General features: G+C 36.9%; 3 protein-coding genes across 3 annotated transcripts; 2 read left to right on the top strand and 1 right to left on the bottom strand.

Moving 5' to 3' along the window:
* Positions 1-87: 87 nt before the first annotated feature.
* LOC145486382 (universal stress protein Slr1101-like) lies at positions 88-7,073 on the top strand. The gene is made up of 4 exons (XM_081465031.1): positions 88-258; positions 3,677-3,769; positions 4,416-4,519; positions 5,299-7,073. The coding sequence occupies exons 1-4, from the start codon at positions 174-176 to the stop codon at positions 5,527-5,529; spliced, it is 513 nt and encodes a 170-aa protein (XP_081321157.1). The 5' UTR covers positions 88-173; the 3' UTR covers positions 5,530-7,073.
* A 65-nt stretch (positions 7,074-7,138) lies between these two features.
* LOC145486385 (universal stress protein in QAH/OAS sulfhydrylase 3'region-like) lies at positions 7,139-12,688 on the bottom strand. Its single transcript, XM_081465034.1, has 4 exons — positions 12,487-12,688; positions 10,626-10,712; positions 10,026-10,138; positions 7,139-9,022 (listed from the first exon to the last, which is right to left on the bottom strand). The coding sequence occupies exons 1-4, from the start codon at positions 12,551-12,553 to the stop codon at positions 8,819-8,821; spliced, it is 471 nt and encodes a 156-aa protein (XP_081321160.1). The 5' UTR covers positions 12,554-12,688; the 3' UTR covers positions 7,139-8,818.
* A 97-nt stretch (positions 12,689-12,785) lies between these two features.
* Positions 12,786-18,897, top strand: LOC145486383 (universal stress protein Slr1101-like). Its single transcript, XM_081465032.1, has 4 exons — positions 12,786-12,922; positions 16,380-16,469; positions 17,464-17,570; positions 18,090-18,897. The coding sequence occupies exons 1-4, from the start codon at positions 12,856-12,858 to the stop codon at positions 18,297-18,299; spliced, it is 474 nt and encodes a 157-aa protein (XP_081321158.1). The 5' UTR covers positions 12,786-12,855; the 3' UTR covers positions 18,300-18,897.
* The last annotated feature ends 1,033 nt before the right edge of the window (positions 18,898-19,930 follow it).

Below are 19,930 nucleotides of genomic sequence, written 5' to 3'. Positions count from 1 at the left end.
TCCGAAATGGCCAGAAGAATAGCGCACAAATCATCCGGGAATTTTTTATGTGAAGGTAAACAAGTGTTCATGAGAACGAGGTTCGCGAACCCACGCGCGTGAAAAGTTGTACGTGCCAAATTTCACGAGCCAGTTACTAGTAAGCGAAAGAGAACCCGAGAAAAACACGAAACATGGCGAAGCAAGAAGAAGAAAGCAAGAAAAGGACTGTGTTAATTGCAGTGGACGGAAGTGAGCACAGCGACAGAGCTTTTGATTGTGAGTATGAAGACGGTTTCGTGACTCCGGTCGAACACACATGCACAATCAATTTAGCATTTTTACACCGAAATTATCAAGGTATTTCGTCCAAAAGCAGTTAAGAAGTTGTCTTTATCGACTATGAGAAAATCTGTTTATAGGTCACGTCGTAAAACTTAATTTTGATCATCTGGCATTAAAAGAACTGTGATAGGAATCGTTAACCGGTAGGGGACGCAAGGAGAGGGGAGGGACGGGGCAGGTGAAAGCTGGGATAGCCAGAATAACTCTGTTGCAAAACATGGGGTAAAAAAATCCCAACCTTCCCATCCCCCTTTTCTCGTAGACAAAGTCAACCTCATTACATAACATAACATCAGCAGGAGCCCATGGCTCCTGGCGTCAGGAAAAAAATCCCAACTCTCCCCTCCCCCTCTTCTCGTGGACAAAGTCACCCTCATTACATAACATCAGAAGGAGCCCATGGGCGTTTTCCATTTGACCAAAAATTCCGAAATTTTCGAAACGAGGACAAATGGTGTGGAAAAGTTTCAGAAAATCTGGAAATTGTTGAAGTTCCGAAAAGCAAACCTTTCAACCGAAAATTCTGGAAATTCCGGGATGAAAATCAAATGGAAAGGAAATTTCCAGGAAAATTTGATCGAAAAATTTGGGTGAACCTCATGAGGTTGTCCCCTTTTTCGGAAATTATGCAAATTCGCAATTTTCTATTCAACACTACAGTGTGGGGTCCAGTTGTTGGCCGGGCCCAGTTCTTGGCTGCTTTTTGTTCAGCGTTTACTTTTCATGCCACAAATAAATCTGAATAAAAAGCAACTGTTTCCAAAGGTAGCTTGATTCCTTGTCTTCCATTCTGCCAAGTTTTGTTTCGTCCTGCCGAGTTTTTCTGTGAGCACGTCGAGGTGACACGAAGGTAGGTGAATTTGGTTTCCCCGAAAACGTGTTTGTTTACAGCTACTCGAATTACATGGTTTAATTCAAGTTTATATTTTGTCCGTCTAGAAAGCCCAAATGAGCCAATTCTTGGCATAAAGGATGTAGAGTGATAAAGCCATCTGTTAAATATAAACTTTCCCTGGCCTGTTTAATTCTTTGACCTAAAATCACTCCTTAATATTTCCTTAGTATTTTTGTGTAATTGCCTATTCTCGGCCACCCTGCTCGCGTTCAACACTAAAAACGCTCATAGTTTTGTGTGGAGTATTCGTGTCAAGTCAGTTGTAACATAGTTAGTGGAGGGAACTAACTCCACTAACTATGGTTGTAAAAATAAAGCTGTAATGAGGTGGCATGCTAAAAACTATGAGCTCTGACTTTACCCCTGTTTTAAATACCCAACTCTTTTTTAGCCTCGCTTGACTGCACTTAAGAGTAAAACTAGGTGAGCAAAAAACTTCCTTTTCTAACATGAAACAAAGCTCTTTAAGGATAATTTGTGATCAAAATATCAAAACACAAGCCTTATAAGTGATTTAACAACAAAAAATGGTAATAAAGCGTTGTTTATTCTGAGGAATCGCGTGCACTCTTTTGTGGCTGAGAACTGGGCCCGCTGGCCCACGAACGAACTGGGCCCACGAACGAAGCCTCTATTTTCGTTATTACTCGGGAGAAAACAGCTTTGAGCAGTCGATAGCTCTACATGTGTAAACTGAATACTGAAGCTAGTTATGCGTAAAATTTTAAGTCCTGACGGCTATTCCAAGGTAAGAAATACAAGTTTACGTTTTTTGTGGCCGAGAACTGGGCCCCATACTGTATTTCTTTTGGCTGCAATCACAGCGAGTTGGACATCTCACGCAAGGATGATGGCGACGCGTATTCAAAAATGGAAACACTTCAGAATCTTTCCACTTATATGTCGATAAATACTAGCTGCAGTTAAATTCGTGAAGAAAGCATTTTATAAAAGTAATGCTCTCGTGGTGTACTTGTTTGTTTTGCGTAGCTTGGCTAAGAAATGTACAAAGATTTATAACGCGTGCAGAACCATTGTATGGCTCATCAAACCCTTTGTTTTGCTACTTTTTCGCTGCCGTTGTGGTTTGTATAAGGTCCTGCTGTTGTGGTCAAGATGTCGATATATCAATGTTCTGTTTGCTTCTATATTTGTGATTTAACCTCAAAGTCATTGAAAAATTCTGGTTGAATAAAACTGTGCGGCTTGTCGTTTTCCACACTGGAAAGTCTGTACCATTCGCCTATGGAAATTTCTGGAAATTCACATTGGAATTTTTGGTTGAATGGAAAGGACCCCATGGCTCATGACATCAGGAAAAAAATCCCAACCCACCCCTCCCCCTTCTGTATTAGGTTTCCCTCTCTGGGTTAGGGCAGGTTTTTAGATAAGCAACAACTGCAAAACAACCTTGATTGTACAGGAGGAAGGGGAGTAAGAGGAAGTAAAACCTGTTTTCATTAGCATGGTTACTGTGAAACTGCTGTAGCGCATGTGTCTCAACACTTTTGACAGGGATTGCAGTTGAATCGTCCCAACCCAGGCCTTAACAAGCATTTTTTTCTCCATAACTGCAAAAGACTTTGAATGCTTTAAAAGCTTTCAATGATGTGCTACATGTAAGAAGAAACAAAACTACTCGATGTAACTATCACATCTCGGTTCAAACCCTGGGCTCAAACTTGGTCACTCTGGGCAACTGGAAATCTACAAATTTATATGTTGATCAGAAAAGCTTGATCACATATACCATAAACTGCCGTATAATTAGCCCCCCCCCCCCAACCAGTTAATTGAGCCAATCTACCTGTAAACCAAAAAATACATACAGTTGTAAGCCTCCCTCTAGCTTTCCATCTTTTGAATTTGTTTTATTAAATGATGTTTTAAGGCTCAATTACCAGTAAATGAAAAACTCATTTCGATCAACATGTGCAGCTACAGCTCATTTCAAAACATTTTTTTTATATTTCCTGTTATAAGTCTTCTCGGATATAATCTCCCCTCCATTTTTAAGCCCATCTGAAAGCCCTTACGAAGTTTTATAAGCCCAAGGCTTATAAGCGGGTGGCAGTTTATGGTATACCGAAAAATGTGAGGTTCCAATATGAAAAGCAAGTCAGTTGTTAAAATGATGCTTATTTTTGATCACTTGTAACAGGCAACCCTTTATAAAAAATAGTATTTATTTTGTTATTGGTCAGTGGTAGTGAACTCCAGTGTTACTGTAGGTGACAAAAACACTTTTTTAGCTGCCAGCAGATTTTGACTGTAGGGCTTTGGGTGTTACCTTTTAAATTTCCACAACTGGCCATTATACTCTGATACCTTTTGTTGAACATTTCTAAGTAAGCTGGAAATGAACTGGAACGAATTGCAGCCTCAATATGTACATTCGTCATTAATAATTAGTATCTTTATTACTGTGTAATTTATGTGAATTGTTTTACCATGCAGGGTATTCCAAGAACTTTTACCAGAAGGGTGATGAGATATTGGTATTTCATGCCCATGAGTTGCCTACAACACTGCCAGCCACTCCTTATCCTTGTAAGATGACAATTTGTTAATTTTCCTCATTTACTTAGGTTCCCAGATGGTGCTGTTAATAGCAGTTTTCAATTAGGTGTTGAAAAACCAAAACTATTACTAGGCTCTTACTTTGGCCAATCACATTAGGGTACAGACAATCCAGTGAACTAATCAAAACTTAAACTAAAAGTAAACGCATAAGGCACCAGAAAAAGTGTATGAGTGAGTCAAGGTGAGGGGTTCTTTGACTGGACGAGAAAGTGGCATGAGATTTTAAACCAATCACAAGGAATGTAAAGGGAAGAACCTAGTAAAGCAAATTTTTACAATTGACACTTTAGTGAAAAGAGTTTTATTCTTATTCATTTTCCTGGGATTGGACACAAAGATTGGTCTGAAATTAAATGTAGCTTGCAATGGAGTGTACCATGGACGAATCTTTTCAAATGCAATAGCCTGTATTGGACAAGACGTTGTGTAGTGTAACACACCCTGAAATGCACATATCTTGCAACATTTTTGTTAAAAGAATTAGAACTTGATTCTACTTGTGTAATGCTTGCTGTGAGACATGCTCATTTCAGGGGTGTAACATGCACTGGGTAAGAATTTATGCAGTTAAGGGCCATGGTAATCCACGTTCTTCTTTCTTTTCTTTTTTTAGATGGTTTTGATTTTTCTGATGGATGGAAGCATCATTTAGAGGAAAGTGACAAAAAGGCCAGAGTAATTTTAGAATCCTATTACAAGAAATGCCAAGAAAACAATGTAAGTGACAGTTGTGGGATTCAAACTTTTAGCTGGCTTTAATTTATCTAATAGTGAGACAACAATTTTTTTGATCTTGCATTTTGTGTGTGAGAATTGGAGCTGAGTTAATTGATGAACCTACTTGAGGTTTCAAAGGAAAATATAAAATAATGTTATTATTTGAAAAAATTATTTCCCAGCTTCTCTAGTGAAGTGAAGTCAAGGTCATCATATTACTTGGTCTCGTCTACTCCTGACTAAAAATTTGTTATGTAACTAACTATAGCTTGTATGAGTACAGTTCTTATAAATGGTTTCACAGTTCATGCAGGTTTTTTTATTGTTATTGTCTCATGGATCAGTCAATCAGTGCCTCCAGGGTACACTTGATGTACACGTATATGCCATCTGTGGAGAGCCAGGGCTAGATAATTATCCACGGCGAGTAAAATGGGTTCAATAACCAAAGAGACTGTTGCTAATGACAGTCAGAGGCGAAGTTATTTTTCTTTCTGCCTCACAGTTTCTTTGACAACTTGTTTGTGTACCTTTGTTGACTTTTCTTCACCCCATCTATGTGTATATACACGTGCAACTGGTAGTATGCAAATTATACCTGTATGTTCTAGGGCTGTCATTAAGTTTTGAGTCACCTGTAGCCCAGTTCTCCACACCCATTGCAAACTTGTTACTTTGTGGGTGAATCCTATGAACAAGAGGCAATTTCACCCGTAGCATCAAGGGAAAATCAAGCATACTCAGCCGTAACAGGTGTTTTGCTCATTTTCTTTTTTCAGTTGAAATGTAGACTCATCAAGGAGAATGGAAACCCAGGAGAGGCTGTTTGTAAAGTAGCAAAGGAAAGAAATGTTGATCATGTTGTAATGGGTTCAAGGGGATTGGGTACAGTAAGCCGTACACTTGTTGGCAGTGTAAGCGATTACTGTCTGCACCATGCAAATGTTCCTGTGTCAGTTGTTCCACCTCCAGATCGCTTTCAACATCATGGATTTACCAACAAAAATTGACAAAGAACTGCATCGTGTATGTTAGAGTACATATGACTTGTACACTACCTGTGTCTGTGGGCAGTAAGTTAAATACATGTATACTTCACAGATGTTGTCACTGGCTTGGAATGTTGTACGTACAAAATGTGTGTTTTTTTTGTAGTTGCAGTAATCATCAAATGGTTTAAAAAACTGAATAATTTGTACGCTACTAGTACATGTTATTTTAGGGAGACTCATTTGAAAAATGGAGTGATTTTAATATTTCCTAAATAAATCATGAAATGTTATGGGATGAAAAGCTTCAGTTGTGTTGTTTGGGGTAGACAGGGAATATAATTTCACAACCCAGTATCACTTATAATACCGTAATGTACTTTGCAGAAAAAGTAGATGGAAGCCATTGTTTAAATCCTGTTTTGTTTAAGCATCATTAAATCCTTATGTACTTAGTGTGGTACAGTTCAGCTCTACTTGCTCTGCACCCTCTGACTCAATTTAAGCTCACATACTACTGCAGTAGTAATAACTTATGGAAGTGTCAAGTTGAATGGCACTTTCTTACTTAGTAAAGACACTGTAAAATGATAAAACCTTAAATTTTACCTCCCTCTTAATTGGGCTAACTAAAAATCAAACGAATGTAAAAATCATAGTACTAGTATGTCAACAAAATCTTGATGCCCTGAACAGACAAAATGCACAGATGTGTTTATGTTGAGGGTGAAGATTGGTAGATCAATTGCTTTGTTTGGAATTAAGCACTGGACGATGTAGTTGGTCAGGGGTAACTTTTGTCAGGCAATTCTAAAAGTCAGCCAGAATGTGGAAAAGGGCTAGAGCAACTCAGCTTAATATCGCTTTGTGGTATTTATTTTGATTTTTGATGATGATCTAAAGGGGTGGTTGGGATAGCTGATGGAGGGTAGGGTTAGATTGATTCTCCTATTTTAAAACAAAGTTTCCAATTTTGCTACATTTTAAAGAAGCTCAGTCACGGTATTTTGAGTTAATTTGGTCACATACTTAATTATCTTTAAATGGTAGGAAACCTGAAAATAAGAGTTTAATAAGACAGAAAAACACCAAAGAGATAATGATAAACCATAAAGGAACAAGGATGGCTAAGGATGGAGATTAACATGGATTACAAACGACAAATTTGAAAAATCGAGGCTAAACTTTTCAATATGCACAAACCGTGACTGAGCTCATTTAAATCCTCAGTTTCCTATATTCCTGTTCTTCTGATCAACCAAGTCCATGCCACTAGACTCCCTGCAATTGAAGGCAACTCAAATCGAATGATTTGATCTGCACTCTACTTGCCAGGTTCTTTACAGTGTAATGTTCTGTGAGTTTGTTAGTTAGGATGGGGGCTGGGCTTAGATATCTCCAGGACTTACTAATACAACCAGAGAATTATTTGCTTAAAGGACCTACATCAGGGTTTGCGAATCTTGAAAACTTAAGCCTAACAAAAAAAAAAAATGCCTGATTAAAAAAAAAAACCCTAAAATTAAGGTTATTGTTAGCAGGTCATACTGTTGCTATGGTAACCTATTATGCCATAAAGAGTACCAATGGCTGGGCAATTATGTGATAACAATATTATAGCATCACTTGATAAACAGACTGAGGTACAGGTAGTATTCATCCGTTAAAGTAGAGCTGTTGGAAAAGTGCTGGAAACTATTGCCAGCCTCCTTAATGGACCACAGATGATCGTATTACTGAGGAGGGGGGATTTGTTTACTGACTATTATGAGATTGCATGGTCATATCCCATTCTGGTCATCGGAGTGTGGAAATCAATAAGGCCTACTGGGACTGCATGTGTACATGTACAGTCAAGTAAATATTGATGCACATTCTTCATATTACCTAGAAGAAATCCATTCTCTCAACATGCCAAATTGTGGATTTTATTCACCCTTTTTTGTTTTACAGCTCATTATGCAACCAGCAATGAACAATATTTCTTCATTTCCATTATTTTTTAGAAAATGGCTTATTAAGCATCATGGAAGATGATTATACTTGTTTTAAGTAATCTTATACCGTATATCCATATTCTGTTACATTAAGTGAAATGACTGTATGTGAAAGAGTATTATAACACACCAAGCTAGAGAGTCATCAAAATGATAGCCTGAGTTGCAGACGGATGTATCACAAAATCCCCACACTATACTGGTGGTTTAGACTATCTGCAAGGCAGGCTACAAAATGACAACCCTCACAAAGAGATTGAATATGTGAACAAAGAACTGCAAACAATACCAAACAGAGACTAACAAACAACGTCTTATGATATTATTATAATTTCATCATACCAACTTTCTTTGGTTACTCAAGAGTCTTGAATTAATACACGTATGTATTATTGCCATGAAAAAATACTTTGTGGGTGTAAAATAAACATCAGTCCAATTGCAATTAATTATCATACGCAACTGCATTCATTCCATGTTAAAGTTTCATTCCATTAGTTAAATAAGGTAATTTTATTACTTGCTTCCTTAGCTTCTACATTAAACAGCAAGAATTTATGACTTAATTATCTTGGCTGCAATTCTGGCCAAGCACAGTAAATAACAAAATTTAGTGTTAACTCAAATTACTTTTCCCCATTGGGCGAAAATCCATTTTTTTTTTGCAAATTTTCTTGTCTGACAGTAATTACGAAAGTCAGTATTTTCAAGCTCTATCACAGTAAATTCATGTCATCTACCTAAAGGAAACTTAGATGATAAATCCCTTCTTAGTTGGTTGGCAAAAATATAATGGGTGATACACAGTAAACCCAACAACAATTAATATAATTATTAAATCTTATGATAAATACCCATTTACAATCTATGGCTACTGTTAGTATTTCTAAAGACCCTTCGTAGTGATCAATTAGATCTTTTAATATCGTGGTAAAATCACATTTCGTGTAAAATGCCGGGCCCACTCTCCACCCAATCTCTACATACATGTACATGTACGAAGTTTCACAGTGGTTTAGCGACTTAGTGTCAATAAATAAATTTCGTCTGATGTAAGTGGAAGAAATGACTCAGCCTTGTTAATTGCATTTAATGTACAATAACATAAATGGAAATTTTAAAAAATTAGTAATAGCATGCTAAGTGAGAAAAATCCAAAGATAATTTAGCAAACTGAACCAAAAATGATTGTTTGATAAAGAATGACAAAGCCTGAGATTGACCTAAATAAAACCTTTGAATGAATGATCTGCAGAAAGGCAGCACATATGTGCAGTGTAGATACATTGAAAAAAAAACTACCACAAAGAATTTTACGAAGCAGGTGGTATAACAACAACAGGTATTGATGAGTGCCGAACAACATAATCACTAACACTGCCAAGCAATGTTCTCCGCAGTTTTCCCAGTCCTCTGCAGCCCATGATTATGGTTGTCGCATTTTCTTTCTTGCTGTAGCTCACTATGACATCTCCTGGACTGCCTGTATCATGGATCATCTTGTATGACAGTTGTCCCTGTCAAAGAATTGAAACACAGTTAGCCTGGAGATATCATTAGATATTGCTAATTTTTAAATTTTATAAAACTGAAATTGGGGAGAACCTGGGAATGCTAAATGAAGACTAACTAATGAATATTATTTCAAACGATTTCCATCAACTTTGTCAAATTCTAAGGAAATGATTGTGATCTGCTGATGTTTAGTGTCTTCCAAGACAACTAACAATATGTTATAATTATCAGTTATATTAATGAGAGAGCCAGGTGACAATCCTTTAACCAAACACCAGAGGCTACATGTACCAGAATCTGATACATAATTTGTACACAGAAAATACCAGTATAGGCATAATATTTACAGATACATACATTTATACCAGATGTTTTGTAGTGCATGGCAGTCATTGTTAAATATCACACAAGTGACTCAATTATTTTTTCACTTTATACATGCAAGCCCTTAGGTGGGTGTACATACAAAAAAAATTCAAGTCACAAGTGGGACATTACCAATTTATATCCTGGGGGTGACGTGGGGGAACTCACATAATTATGAAAAGGTCAGGGATGCTTGTCACCTTGCTTAGGGGTATAAATCAAGGATTCTGGTCTCACTTTGGGTGTTCATGACAAAACACCACTATTTTTAGCTGTCAAAGTATCTTTTAGGACACACTTGAAGAAAAAGTAATAAAAACCCTCCCTATTTATGTTTTTTTAGGCTCGATTTCAGCTGTAATCAGCAACTTACAGTTATTAATACGTTTGAATATTTCCTTACAAAATCTAAGCTGAACTGATTGAATGATAAGTACATGGATGGCATGAGCTGCTGTTACTCTAGTTCAGTGGAAGCTCTAGAGGCTGCCATAAGTACTGGGAAAAGTTCATGAATATGACCCTTGGGATACTACCTAATATTAGCAAGGGCTTTCTGACCTCCTGATTAGCTGTATGTCTCCAGGTGTGGGACAATTCAAACCTTTCTAACATGACACTAAAAAGTAGTTAATTTACCTTAAGGGGGATAAACTTCTGGTCGTACTCTGACAAAAGGCACCTGGCCTTATCTTGTGCTTTCTGAATTACAATGCACCACTCATCATAGCTGTTCTTGAAATCAACACTTGCTGTCCAGTAAAAGAAAAAAAGACTTTATTTAGTATACTGTCTGTCAAAACAATACACTAGCCATATAGAGTTTCTACATAATTTATTAGTGTATGTCATGTAACACTGAAGATCACTCCACAGTAACCAATAGAGCACTTTTTCCATGTTTACATAGCCTCATCTAAACACGGGGTGGGTTCAGAGAATTTGAGACAGCTATGCAAACCCCTGACTGCATTTCAGGTTTGCATAATTTTCGAGAATTCTCTGAGCCCCCCTAAGTGTTAAGACGAGGCTACATAAACATGGAAAAAGTACTCTATTGCTTTTATAAAATGTCTCAAAAATATGCGCGAATCTAACATGTCACAATGGTGTTTACATACTCTCATCTAAACACACCTATTGACCAATGAGAGTGCACGTAGTATCTCAGTTATTTTATAAACATTGTTTAGTTGTTCAAATTAAGCATTTAATTTGTAGCCATTTCATGGTACTCACTATGTTTTGCCGACTGCATTGGTGGAGGATCAAATGCATGGATAAATACGACTCTGTCACCTTTCAAGTGAAGATGTTCTAGATACCCTGTAAACAAGAAATTAATAAAATCCTAAGTGTGTGTGTTAGATGGCAGATCATTTATTTACTGATATTCAAGACTTTAAATGAGTCATAAAAAGTTCAAAACTCAGGAAGAGTAAACCATGAGGTACTGACAAATGCAAAGTTTTCAGTATCTAATGATGTCATTTCTATGGCCTGCAAAGAGTGCATGTAGATCTGAAGAAATGTAGTCAATGTATTTACGTGTAATATTATTTTGATCAGGTATACTGCACATTATTTAAAAGAAGCATACTGATAAGATAATGACAGAACAAATTATTAGGTTTTTTATCAGTCACAGTTTTGAGTACCCTTGCATGATCTAAACCTGGATTGTTTTCTTGACTCCCAGCAGGGTATCTCTATTTAAATAATTATTAAGGTCTTGCTATTCAAATAGCACAAAACTGATGTATGTTACCTAATAAATATTTTATTCATGTTACGAGGTGATTTAAGATAGGTTATATCTGCTCTTAAGCTGTGATAAATGCCAGCTATTTGGCCATATTCCCCTTCTAGAGAAAATGACATAATGATGATGAGTTGTTCCTTGCAGATTTTTATTCCCGCCTCTGCAGTTTCCTCAGTCTATTTTGAAAAACTCCCAATATACCCTGCAGAGAAAAACCTGAACTTTAAAAAAAAACCCTCCATAAGAAAACTACAACACTGGCAGGATCAAATATCAATGAAGTGTTAATTAATGCTAATACAGTGGACTTGTATGAAATATGGTGCAACATAAAGTTTGACAAGAGGATAACATTTGTCTGTCAAACAGATCCTCAATATCTGAACTGGCTGGCAAATTTATCTGCCATGTCATGAAATACATCAATCACCAACTGAGCCCGAGCTGTCATGATTAGAAATACAAACAAGACTTATTTGATTTTTATATGAAGTTCTTTGCCACATAAATCAAGCTCCATTTTCAAACAAATTTTTCCAGCACATTTACGTTCTTATATAACAACTCTTTCTGAAACCAATAAGTAGTTGAACAACCCTTAGGATTCCCCAGGGCTTCTGCTCTTAATGAAATATCTGTAATTATTTTACTTATATTGGCTTTGGATTACTACCATTATAAATTCAAGTAATTTCCTGAACTACATATAGTGAAATTACTAGAATGCCAAATCCAAAAATCTTGACAGATGAGGACCAAAAATCAAAATAATAAGTTAACAAGAGCTTAATTTGAATATTACAATTACAATATTAGACTATAGCTAAATCATGATCTACTTTTTTATAGATTCATTGATCGCCGCTTCTCTGACTCTAAACTTCAAGAAAAAACAGGTTTTTAAGGATATAGAAATGACTGGCATCACGTTCAGTGGTACAAAGTACACATTGTCAGTGATTTAAAGCAAATTACTTACAGAGCTCTTGAATTTTAAGTGTTTATATTAAAGACATTCAGGTACAATATTCTTAAATTAATAAAGCACAAAATCTGCTTTGCACGTGCAGTAAAGATTTTTAATACACAAACTGGTCAGAAAACTACAACAAAGCATCAACGATCTGTCACAGAAAAACGAGTAAAACTAAGCAAATATATCACTCTATCTGATGTTTCACGACGCCCAATATTAATCCTGAAGCAATATATCAAATCGTGTGAGCTTCTAGCTAAGCTGAGCTAAGCTAATGTAGCTATTTGCGCGCTGTATTTGAACATAAGTGCATTGACGCAGAGAATATCGAACACTGGAATAATATTCAAAAAAAGGCTTACAGTTCACTGCTCGATCGCTGTTTTTACTCCCATCCACGGGAATGACAATAACATTTCCAGAAGACATTCAAAAAGCAATGATTGTTGAGATGAATGGGACGTTTTGATCAACGTGGTGCGTGACTTTGGTGACGCACACACCTTCAGCTGTCAATAGATCATGCTCGCAAACTCGCTAGGCATGCTGGGATTAACCGAGCTAGATATATCGACAAAGCTGATTGGTTTTTACTTAAAGCGAAACACCAATCAGTGACGGGTTTCATAAATATTTATTGGCCAACCAAAGCCAAAGGTCCCTGGGCTGTAGAACGGTGGGGTTTCAAACGGGTAGCGAGCACTTTACTGTGATTATCTTTTTGACGAATTATGGCTGAAAACAGGACGGTGCTCTTGGCATTGGATGGCAGCTCGAACGCTGAATATGCATTAAACTGTAAGTACAAGATAGCTTTGTTAATATTCTGACTTGTGTTTCGAGCGCGTTCGGTAAGGGAGCATACGGGGGCGTGAATCCGCGAAAGATGTTACAGAACGAGTAATTGAGAAGATTCGAACCAGTTTAGTAATGCTCAGCGATGTAGATCTGTAGATTATAGCTGATATGATTTGTAGATTTTATTAATGTACTGTTTCTTGTAGTTTTGCACTAGAAAACGCGCATCAAACCTAGCTTATCAAACGTAGTGTCCGAGAGCCCTACGGGGCGCTGGATTCCTTGTGACATAATGCTGGCACTCGGAACTAAAGACTCTGGGAAAAGTGATTCTTAAGTTTTAATATCATCACAATTGCAATGACTCATTCTCAAACTTTGTCAGGAATCAAAGCCTCAGCTTTAGCAATATTCATGTACATATGTGCGTATTGAATAAATTCATAAATAATTGAACATTTACATATTGGATGATGAATTTTAAGAGACTTGGAGACTGTGGTTGTGAGAAAAAATTGTAATAATGGTTCAGATATATTTAATTGCACTCAGTGAATGAGAAGAGATTAGGATAGGCTTGCTACATCGTAGAGCACAGTGGCGCCTGGCACTTGTGTGATGAATACAAGGTAATAAGGAAACTCATGTCTGGACCAGCATAAGATATGCACAAGCGGAACAAGAAATATTTCCCTTTTCCAGTCCTTTGCTTCTTTCACCAGTGTGAACTGACTTGTGATAAGCACAAACCCCTGTTGAAGCTGTCATCACAACATCTTCAGCACTAATTGCATAAGTGGTATAAATCCTGTTTTGAAAGCTCATTTCACTTCGTGTGAACTGCCAGGGATTTTGCTTGTGTTCCAATTGTGATACAGACCGAGGGGTGAATTTAATATGATACAGAGTGTGTTTGTAATATAGCCTACATGCTAAATTATCAAGCTATCTTAAACGAACTCAGTTTGCTATTTCACTAATTTACCATGTACAATTCCTTGAACATTTCAAGAGGCAATTAAAATGGCTTGTTTATTGATTGATCACCTGATAGATAAGTAAAGTCAGTTTTAACATATTCGGCAATTCCAAGTGGCTTAGTCTAATGCAGGAAAGCAAGCTTGTAGCCGGTCGATGTGTTTTGTTAATATATGTGATGGAGAAAATTACATTTACTTCATAATTTGTGATTGGCTGAGAGTAGGCAAATTTATCTTTAATTTTTCATTTGCACTCAGTGCAAACTTATGCATAAACTGTCTTAATTCTGCCATTCATAAAAACAAATGTGTACTAATTGCATGAAAACTTGAGCAGTAGTGTGCTGTTATAAGTTGGGTTCATGGTACACAACTAAGGATAATGAAAACACAACAAACAAGGCAAGAAGGTCAGTACAAATCACAATTCACCCATTTGCTCTGATTTTATATCAAACCACTGATAACTGCAAAAGAAGAGCTATAATTGTACCCTGTCTTCTCGTGATATTTGAAATTACATGTACTTTTTCAAATTGCACTTGTGTAATCATGCTCATGCTCGTGCAATGTTAAGAGTATTTTCAGATATTGCTCAGTGTCAAAATGCTTACAGTGCATTTCACAAAACTTTGCCAAAAGTTTCACAAATTCATTTGAAATTCCTGAAGTTTGCTATGAACTTGGCAAGTTCATTATGCAGTTGTCAATAAAAACAAAAACCTCAGAACAAAGTTATGAACTTGGTGGTGGACTTAACTGCAAAATTTGCGAACTTCAATCATTGTGAAGTTCGACACAATGGCAAACAGGATTACCTAATTGACTCTTTTTACCCAACAAGGAAAAGTTTTTTAAAGTTTTTAAACTGGCTAAGTAGAAATAGTAAAGGACCAACAAAAATTGTGTTAGGTTGTGATCATTAAGCTTTACCTTCCTTGAAGTCTGAGGTGTGTTTGTTTTCTGAACCTTATGGACAAGATGATATTTTACCTTTTAATAGTGATTTATCTGCAATTCTTTCCAACTGCTTTTCCTTATAAGTCAGTTGAAAAAATTATATATTGTGTGATGGTGTCTGAGTTTGCTCCCTGGAGGGGGGGGGGGGGGGTACCGTCATATATGGGCTACATAGGTATGTGCTGCTGTGAAGGGAATGGTTTTCAAGCAGTTAACTCAAGGATAGGGTATATAAATCAGAGAATTTGGGTCTAGAATAGGGTATCATTTTTCGCAAAACTGACCAGTTGGTTGAAGATTTTGTCTAGACTAAGGAAACCAGGAATTGCCACTCAAAAATATAAAAAAATCAAATCAGTAAGTTTAAGTTTATGCAAATAAGCCTCCACAGTGTCCATAGATGGGGGGATTTGGGGAGTCTACTCTAGTACATGTATAGGGTAGCAAAATTCAGCTGAACTAGGTCTGGTTTAGGCTAAGGCTTCCAGGGTCCCAATGGCACATCCCTACCCAGAAATTCCTAAAGTACCCCCCCCCCCCCGAGGTTTGCTAGTTTACAAGGAGGTTTGCAAGGAAATTCCCAGCTTCATTTTGAAGGTTAATTGTGTTTCAGTTGACAATGTTAATGAATTTTTGGCCAAGTTCTTAGCTCAAACTGGTTAAAAAAACCATAGGTTGAGAGTTTTGTGAAGTGCAGTACTGTTATATTGCATTTGGATTTATACCATCACCTTTTCATTTGCAAATTTGTTCAATCCATGTGAAGAACCCAGGCGGGGTGGGGGGGGGGGTACTGCCATATACGGGCTATATAGGTATGTGCCGCTGTGAAGGGTATGGTTTTCAAGCAGTTTACTCTAGCATAGGGTATATAAATCAGAACGTTTGGGTCTAGAGTAGGGTATCATTTTTCACGAAAGTGACCAGTTGGTTGAAGATTTTATCTAAACTAAGGAAACCAGGAAATGCCACTCAAAAGTAAAAAAAAACGAAATCAGCAAGTTTAAATTTTTGACACAGCCTCAACAGCGTCAATAGATGACTATCATAAATGGATATTATTAACTGTCATAAATCAGGATTCAGCCAGAAATCGGTGGTTTTAATACTGGTTACTCTAGTATAGCGTAGCAAAATTCAGCTGAACTAGCTCTGGTATAGGTTAAGGGTTCCAGGGTCCTAGCAGCACATCCCCACCTAAAAATTCCCCGAAGTAACCCCCCCACCCCCCAGGGTGAACATCGACTTTTAGGGCAAGCTAATAATTGGGTTTGGGTGGGGTATCTGTAATTGTATATGTTCTTGTGTTCTGTTCAGACAGAATAGAGAAAAACCATTGCTTGATGCTTCAGATAATGCAGTTCAAGGTCAGCTGTGATAAGCCACAGCAGGGCTCTTCCAGTTATGCACTGGATCTGAACTGGCACCTTGCTTCACATAATGATAGCACACATTCTCCATGGTCTTATGCTAATGAATTATGTGACATCTGATGTTGTGTATGTCTTGTTTCCAAGGGTATCTGGAGAGATGTCGACGTCCTGAGGATACAGTTGTTGGTTATACTGCCTGGCAACATGCCCATCTTCCCACATTCAGTCTTAAAGGTAAGGGAAAAAAAAAGAATTAATGATACCTTTATTTGCAGGTGTTAAATTTACCACTTTTGTGGGTGTTCGTACTTCTTCTTCTTCTTCAAAGTGGATGCCATGTAAACTGATTGCTGGTATGAAAACGATAATATTGTAGCTGGTTCACCCTTTATCAGCTGTTTATCCACCATCTTAAATCTGTCAGACTGCATTAATTGCACATACAGTGCAATGCACTTTGGGATGGATACAAGATGGGGACGAGTGAAGTGAAACAACATTTTAGTTTTATATGTACTGGTAATTGGGGTGTTAATGAATTCGGAATTGCTCTACTTGCTGAGAATCAGAACAAAGAAAAGAAAAACTTCTATCAAATGAATTTTCATCAACAAGGCTAAAGATGTTTGTGGCAAGAGGTTTTTCGGTTCCATTAATCTGAATCATGGTAATGACAGGTAGCGGAAACGATCATTACCATGAAATCTTGGGCCTTGGAATTCTCTTTAATCATCCCAATTTCCTTCCAAGAATTTCTGCTTTCTCTTTACAACTGATTTGAAAAGCTCTCTCTAACTCTTAAACACCTTTAGTAAACAGAAATTTATTCTAGTTTCACTACCTCTGAAAAAAGTAATGGAAAGGAAACAACATTTACAGTACAAATATGAAACTGTATTTCAGTCTGTAATTAGTCCCACTGACTTCACACAAAACAATAATAACTAAGGTCTATGAATTACTGCAGGTGATCGAATCACTGCTGAAACCCTGCTACTAGCTGGAATTTCCTATGAAGTCCAGAGTGTTGAACTCGTGGCTTATGCTTTGGAAACAGCCAACTGGTTGTCCTTCTGCTACATGTAGCTCAGATTCTCAACTATGAAATGCACAGTAAATTGATTTTAATTGTTTCATTGTTAGAGAGCCAGCACAAGTTAATTTGAGTTAAGTGAATTATTGTATATATTTCTTTATGGTTTTTAAAATTCATTTTATTTTTTTGCAGCCCCTTTCCAGCCTCCTACAGAAGAATGGGAGAAAATTATGAGAGAAACCCGGGAACGAGTGGAGAAAATTCAAAATGACTTTACTTCAGTATGCCAGGGACAAAAGGTGTGTATCAGTATGAAGTACAGTATGCATTGGTTTTTGTAGAAGATAATACTGATAATGTCTAGAATATCATGGCTGACAAATTACTCCTTAATTTTGGCATGAAATTTCAGCGTTAATTTATAATTTCATATGTGAAATTACAAAATTGCCTTGGCAAGGTTTGGTGCACAAGTCAAAAGCCCATGATTGTAAGTGTTATTTGTCACCCACTGTATTAAAAGGTAATCAAATGATATACTTATGAAATTAGGAAATAATTTCAATTTTGTCAAAATTTTTATGATTTCCCTCACCTAAAGACAAGGAGAATTATAAGAATTTCAACAAAACACGTGTGAAATTATTTCCTAATTTTACTCGTCACCATTTGATTACCCATACAAATAGTTCTGGACTGGGATGGGCTATCATTGCTGCAAAATGACAGTCCTCAAGGCATAGATTAGCATGTATTTTTGTGATAACAGTCACTATTGGGTTGGCAACTATAAATGAGCCATTTCTTCCTTGTGACAGATCAAGTACAAGTTTCTGGAAGAGTGTTGCAGCAAGCCAGGAGAGGGAATCGTCAGTTGTGCCGAAAAGGAGCATGCTGATATCATAGTGATAGGTACAAGAGGATTGAGTAGCCTTCGTCGCACTGTACTAGGCAGTGTTAGTGACTATGTCCTGCATCATTCTCACAAACCTGTGGCTGTAGTGCCAACACCAGAGGAGTCTTCCTAAGCCAGTCATGAAGTTCAATTGAGGCAACTTTGCAGAGCAGTATTTTAGTTTACAATTACATTAGGTAAATTCGGGTGTAACACGATTCAAGCTGTGATAGTTCAAAGTCAGTGTATGAAACATGCACTTTTTAAAGATTTAATGGGGGTTTAGAACCTAAAGTTTGATAGCAATGGTGACAGGAAAATGATAACGATGATGATACTACTGTAATTGGGAAGACTTATTATTAAAACATTTAGTTTCTTAAACTAAAGGGGGAGAGAAATGCAGCTGAAATTTGGGAAACTAATTAAGAATTAGTTTTGCTATAGGAAATGGAAATTATGGCTGACTAAAACAAATTTGATGGTGACAACTGTTGTTAATTGAAATGTAGCTTTAATTAGGTAGGCAAGTTTAATAGTAGTGAACTGTACTGCAGGAGGTTTTTCCTCTTCTGAAATGCTGCACTTGTAAGCTAAAATTGACTTTGCAACTGAGCCCACTTGAGATGTGCTGCTGACTGACAGACTTTGTATTAATTACAAGACTTCAGACGTTTTTTGTCAGATTTTACATCATTTTTTGAAGGTTATTAAAAATCTTTTCTTCTCAAGGAGTGTTTCATTTATTTAGATTCGGTCTAGAATCATAAGCAGGGGAATGCAGCAATGTCCCCTCCATATCGTGGTCTCCATGTGACTCTGGTCATGTAGGGACATGAGGAAAAACAGCTTCTCCTAGTCTGTAACTTGTGATCAGACTTTTTTTTTCCTTTGAACCTGTGATCAGGCGTTTATTTATTTTTGAAAGGGAGAGGCTAATTTTAGTTTCACTGTCTTGCTCTGGAATGATATATGAATGATAGTAAAAGTACCCGGGAAAAGTAATAAGGTTGTAGTAAGGGTATGAATGCAGGTGACCTAGTCTGAGGAATATGTGTCCGGATGGTGATGTGTAAAGACGAGCAAAAGATGGATTAATCCGTCAAGACGACTATCTATTTCTCCCGGCTATTTTTCTTGAACAAAGAGGTAGTTTGTCTCATATTTTTATTAGATACACACAACAGCAAATGGGTCATAAGTGATTATGGATCTGTATATGCATCTGGATGTTTGATCTGTACCGTTTATCGATGTAAGCCCCAACCTAATGACATATGCCGCATTAATTTTACTCGATTAAACGCCGCCCTCAAATAAACGCTGTATTTTAGCGGAGAAATAGTAATAAACGCCGCCCTTGAATAAACGCCCCATCATGATGCGGCGTTTATTCGAATAATAAACTCAAAAAGCAAATGCGGTAATGAAGTTTGAGGAAGCCTAAAAAATTTATTTTCCTTGATTGTAACAATGTTTTAATTTCAGTACATTCGAAGCTAAAAGGAATATGATCAAAAAACGAGAGCAATATACGGTAGTTCAGCTTTAAAACAAGCTTTGGAAATTTGCTTTCATTGATAACAATTGTTGCGGCTATTTCGTGATTTCTTTGTGTCCTTTTTTGTTCCTCATGTTAATGTATTTTTTCACATTCTGCATGCTTTTTTTCTAAGTCTAAAAGAATGCGAAAATGTTAAATTTTATAGTTATTCAAAGCGGATAAGTCTCAAAGGAGCGCTATTGTTTCCGCTATTGTTTAGT

This window comes from Orbicella franksi, chromosome 5 (genome assembly GCF_964199315.1).
Source record: "Orbicella franksi chromosome 5, jaOrbFran1.1, whole genome shotgun sequence".
Taxonomy (NCBI): Eukaryota; Metazoa; Cnidaria; class Anthozoa; order Scleractinia; family Merulinidae; genus Orbicella; species Orbicella franksi.
Note: the sequence above shows the minus strand (reverse complement) of the source record. Positions and strands in the feature narration are given on the sequence as shown.

Coding starts and splice junctions, on each gene's coding strand:
- LOC145486382 (XM_081465031.1), top strand. CDS start 174: ATGGCGAAGCAAGAAGAAGAAAGCAAGAAAAGGACTGTGTTAATTGCA. Junction 3,770..4,415: donor GCCAGCCACTCCTTATCCTT/GTAAGATGACAA, acceptor TTCTTTTTTTAG/ATGGTTTTGATTTTTCTGAT. Junction 4,520..5,298: donor AGAAATGCCAAGAAAACAAT/GTAAGTGACAGT, acceptor TTCTTTTTTCAG/TTGAAATGTAGACTCATCAA.
- LOC145486385 (XM_081465034.1), bottom strand. CDS start 12,553: ATGTCTTCTGGAAATGTTATTGTCATTCCCGTGGATGGGAGTAAAAAC. Junction 10,713..12,486: donor CAGCGATCGAGCAGTGAACT/GTAAGCCTTTTT, acceptor TCTTGTTTACAG/GGTATCTAGAACATCTTCAC. Junction 10,139..10,625: donor AATGCAGTCGGCAAAACATA/GTGAGTACCATG, acceptor TTTACTGGACAG/CAAGTGTTGATTTCAAGAAC.
- LOC145486383 (XM_081465032.1), top strand. CDS start 12,856: ATGGCTGAAAACAGGACGGTGCTCTTGGCATTGGATGGCAGCTCGAAC. Junction 12,923..16,379: donor CGCTGAATATGCATTAAACT/GTAAGTACAAGA, acceptor CTTGTTTCCAAG/GGTATCTGGAGAGATGTCGA. Junction 16,470..17,463: donor TCCCACATTCAGTCTTAAAG/GTAAGGGAAAAA, acceptor ATTTTTTTGCAG/CCCCTTTCCAGCCTCCTACA.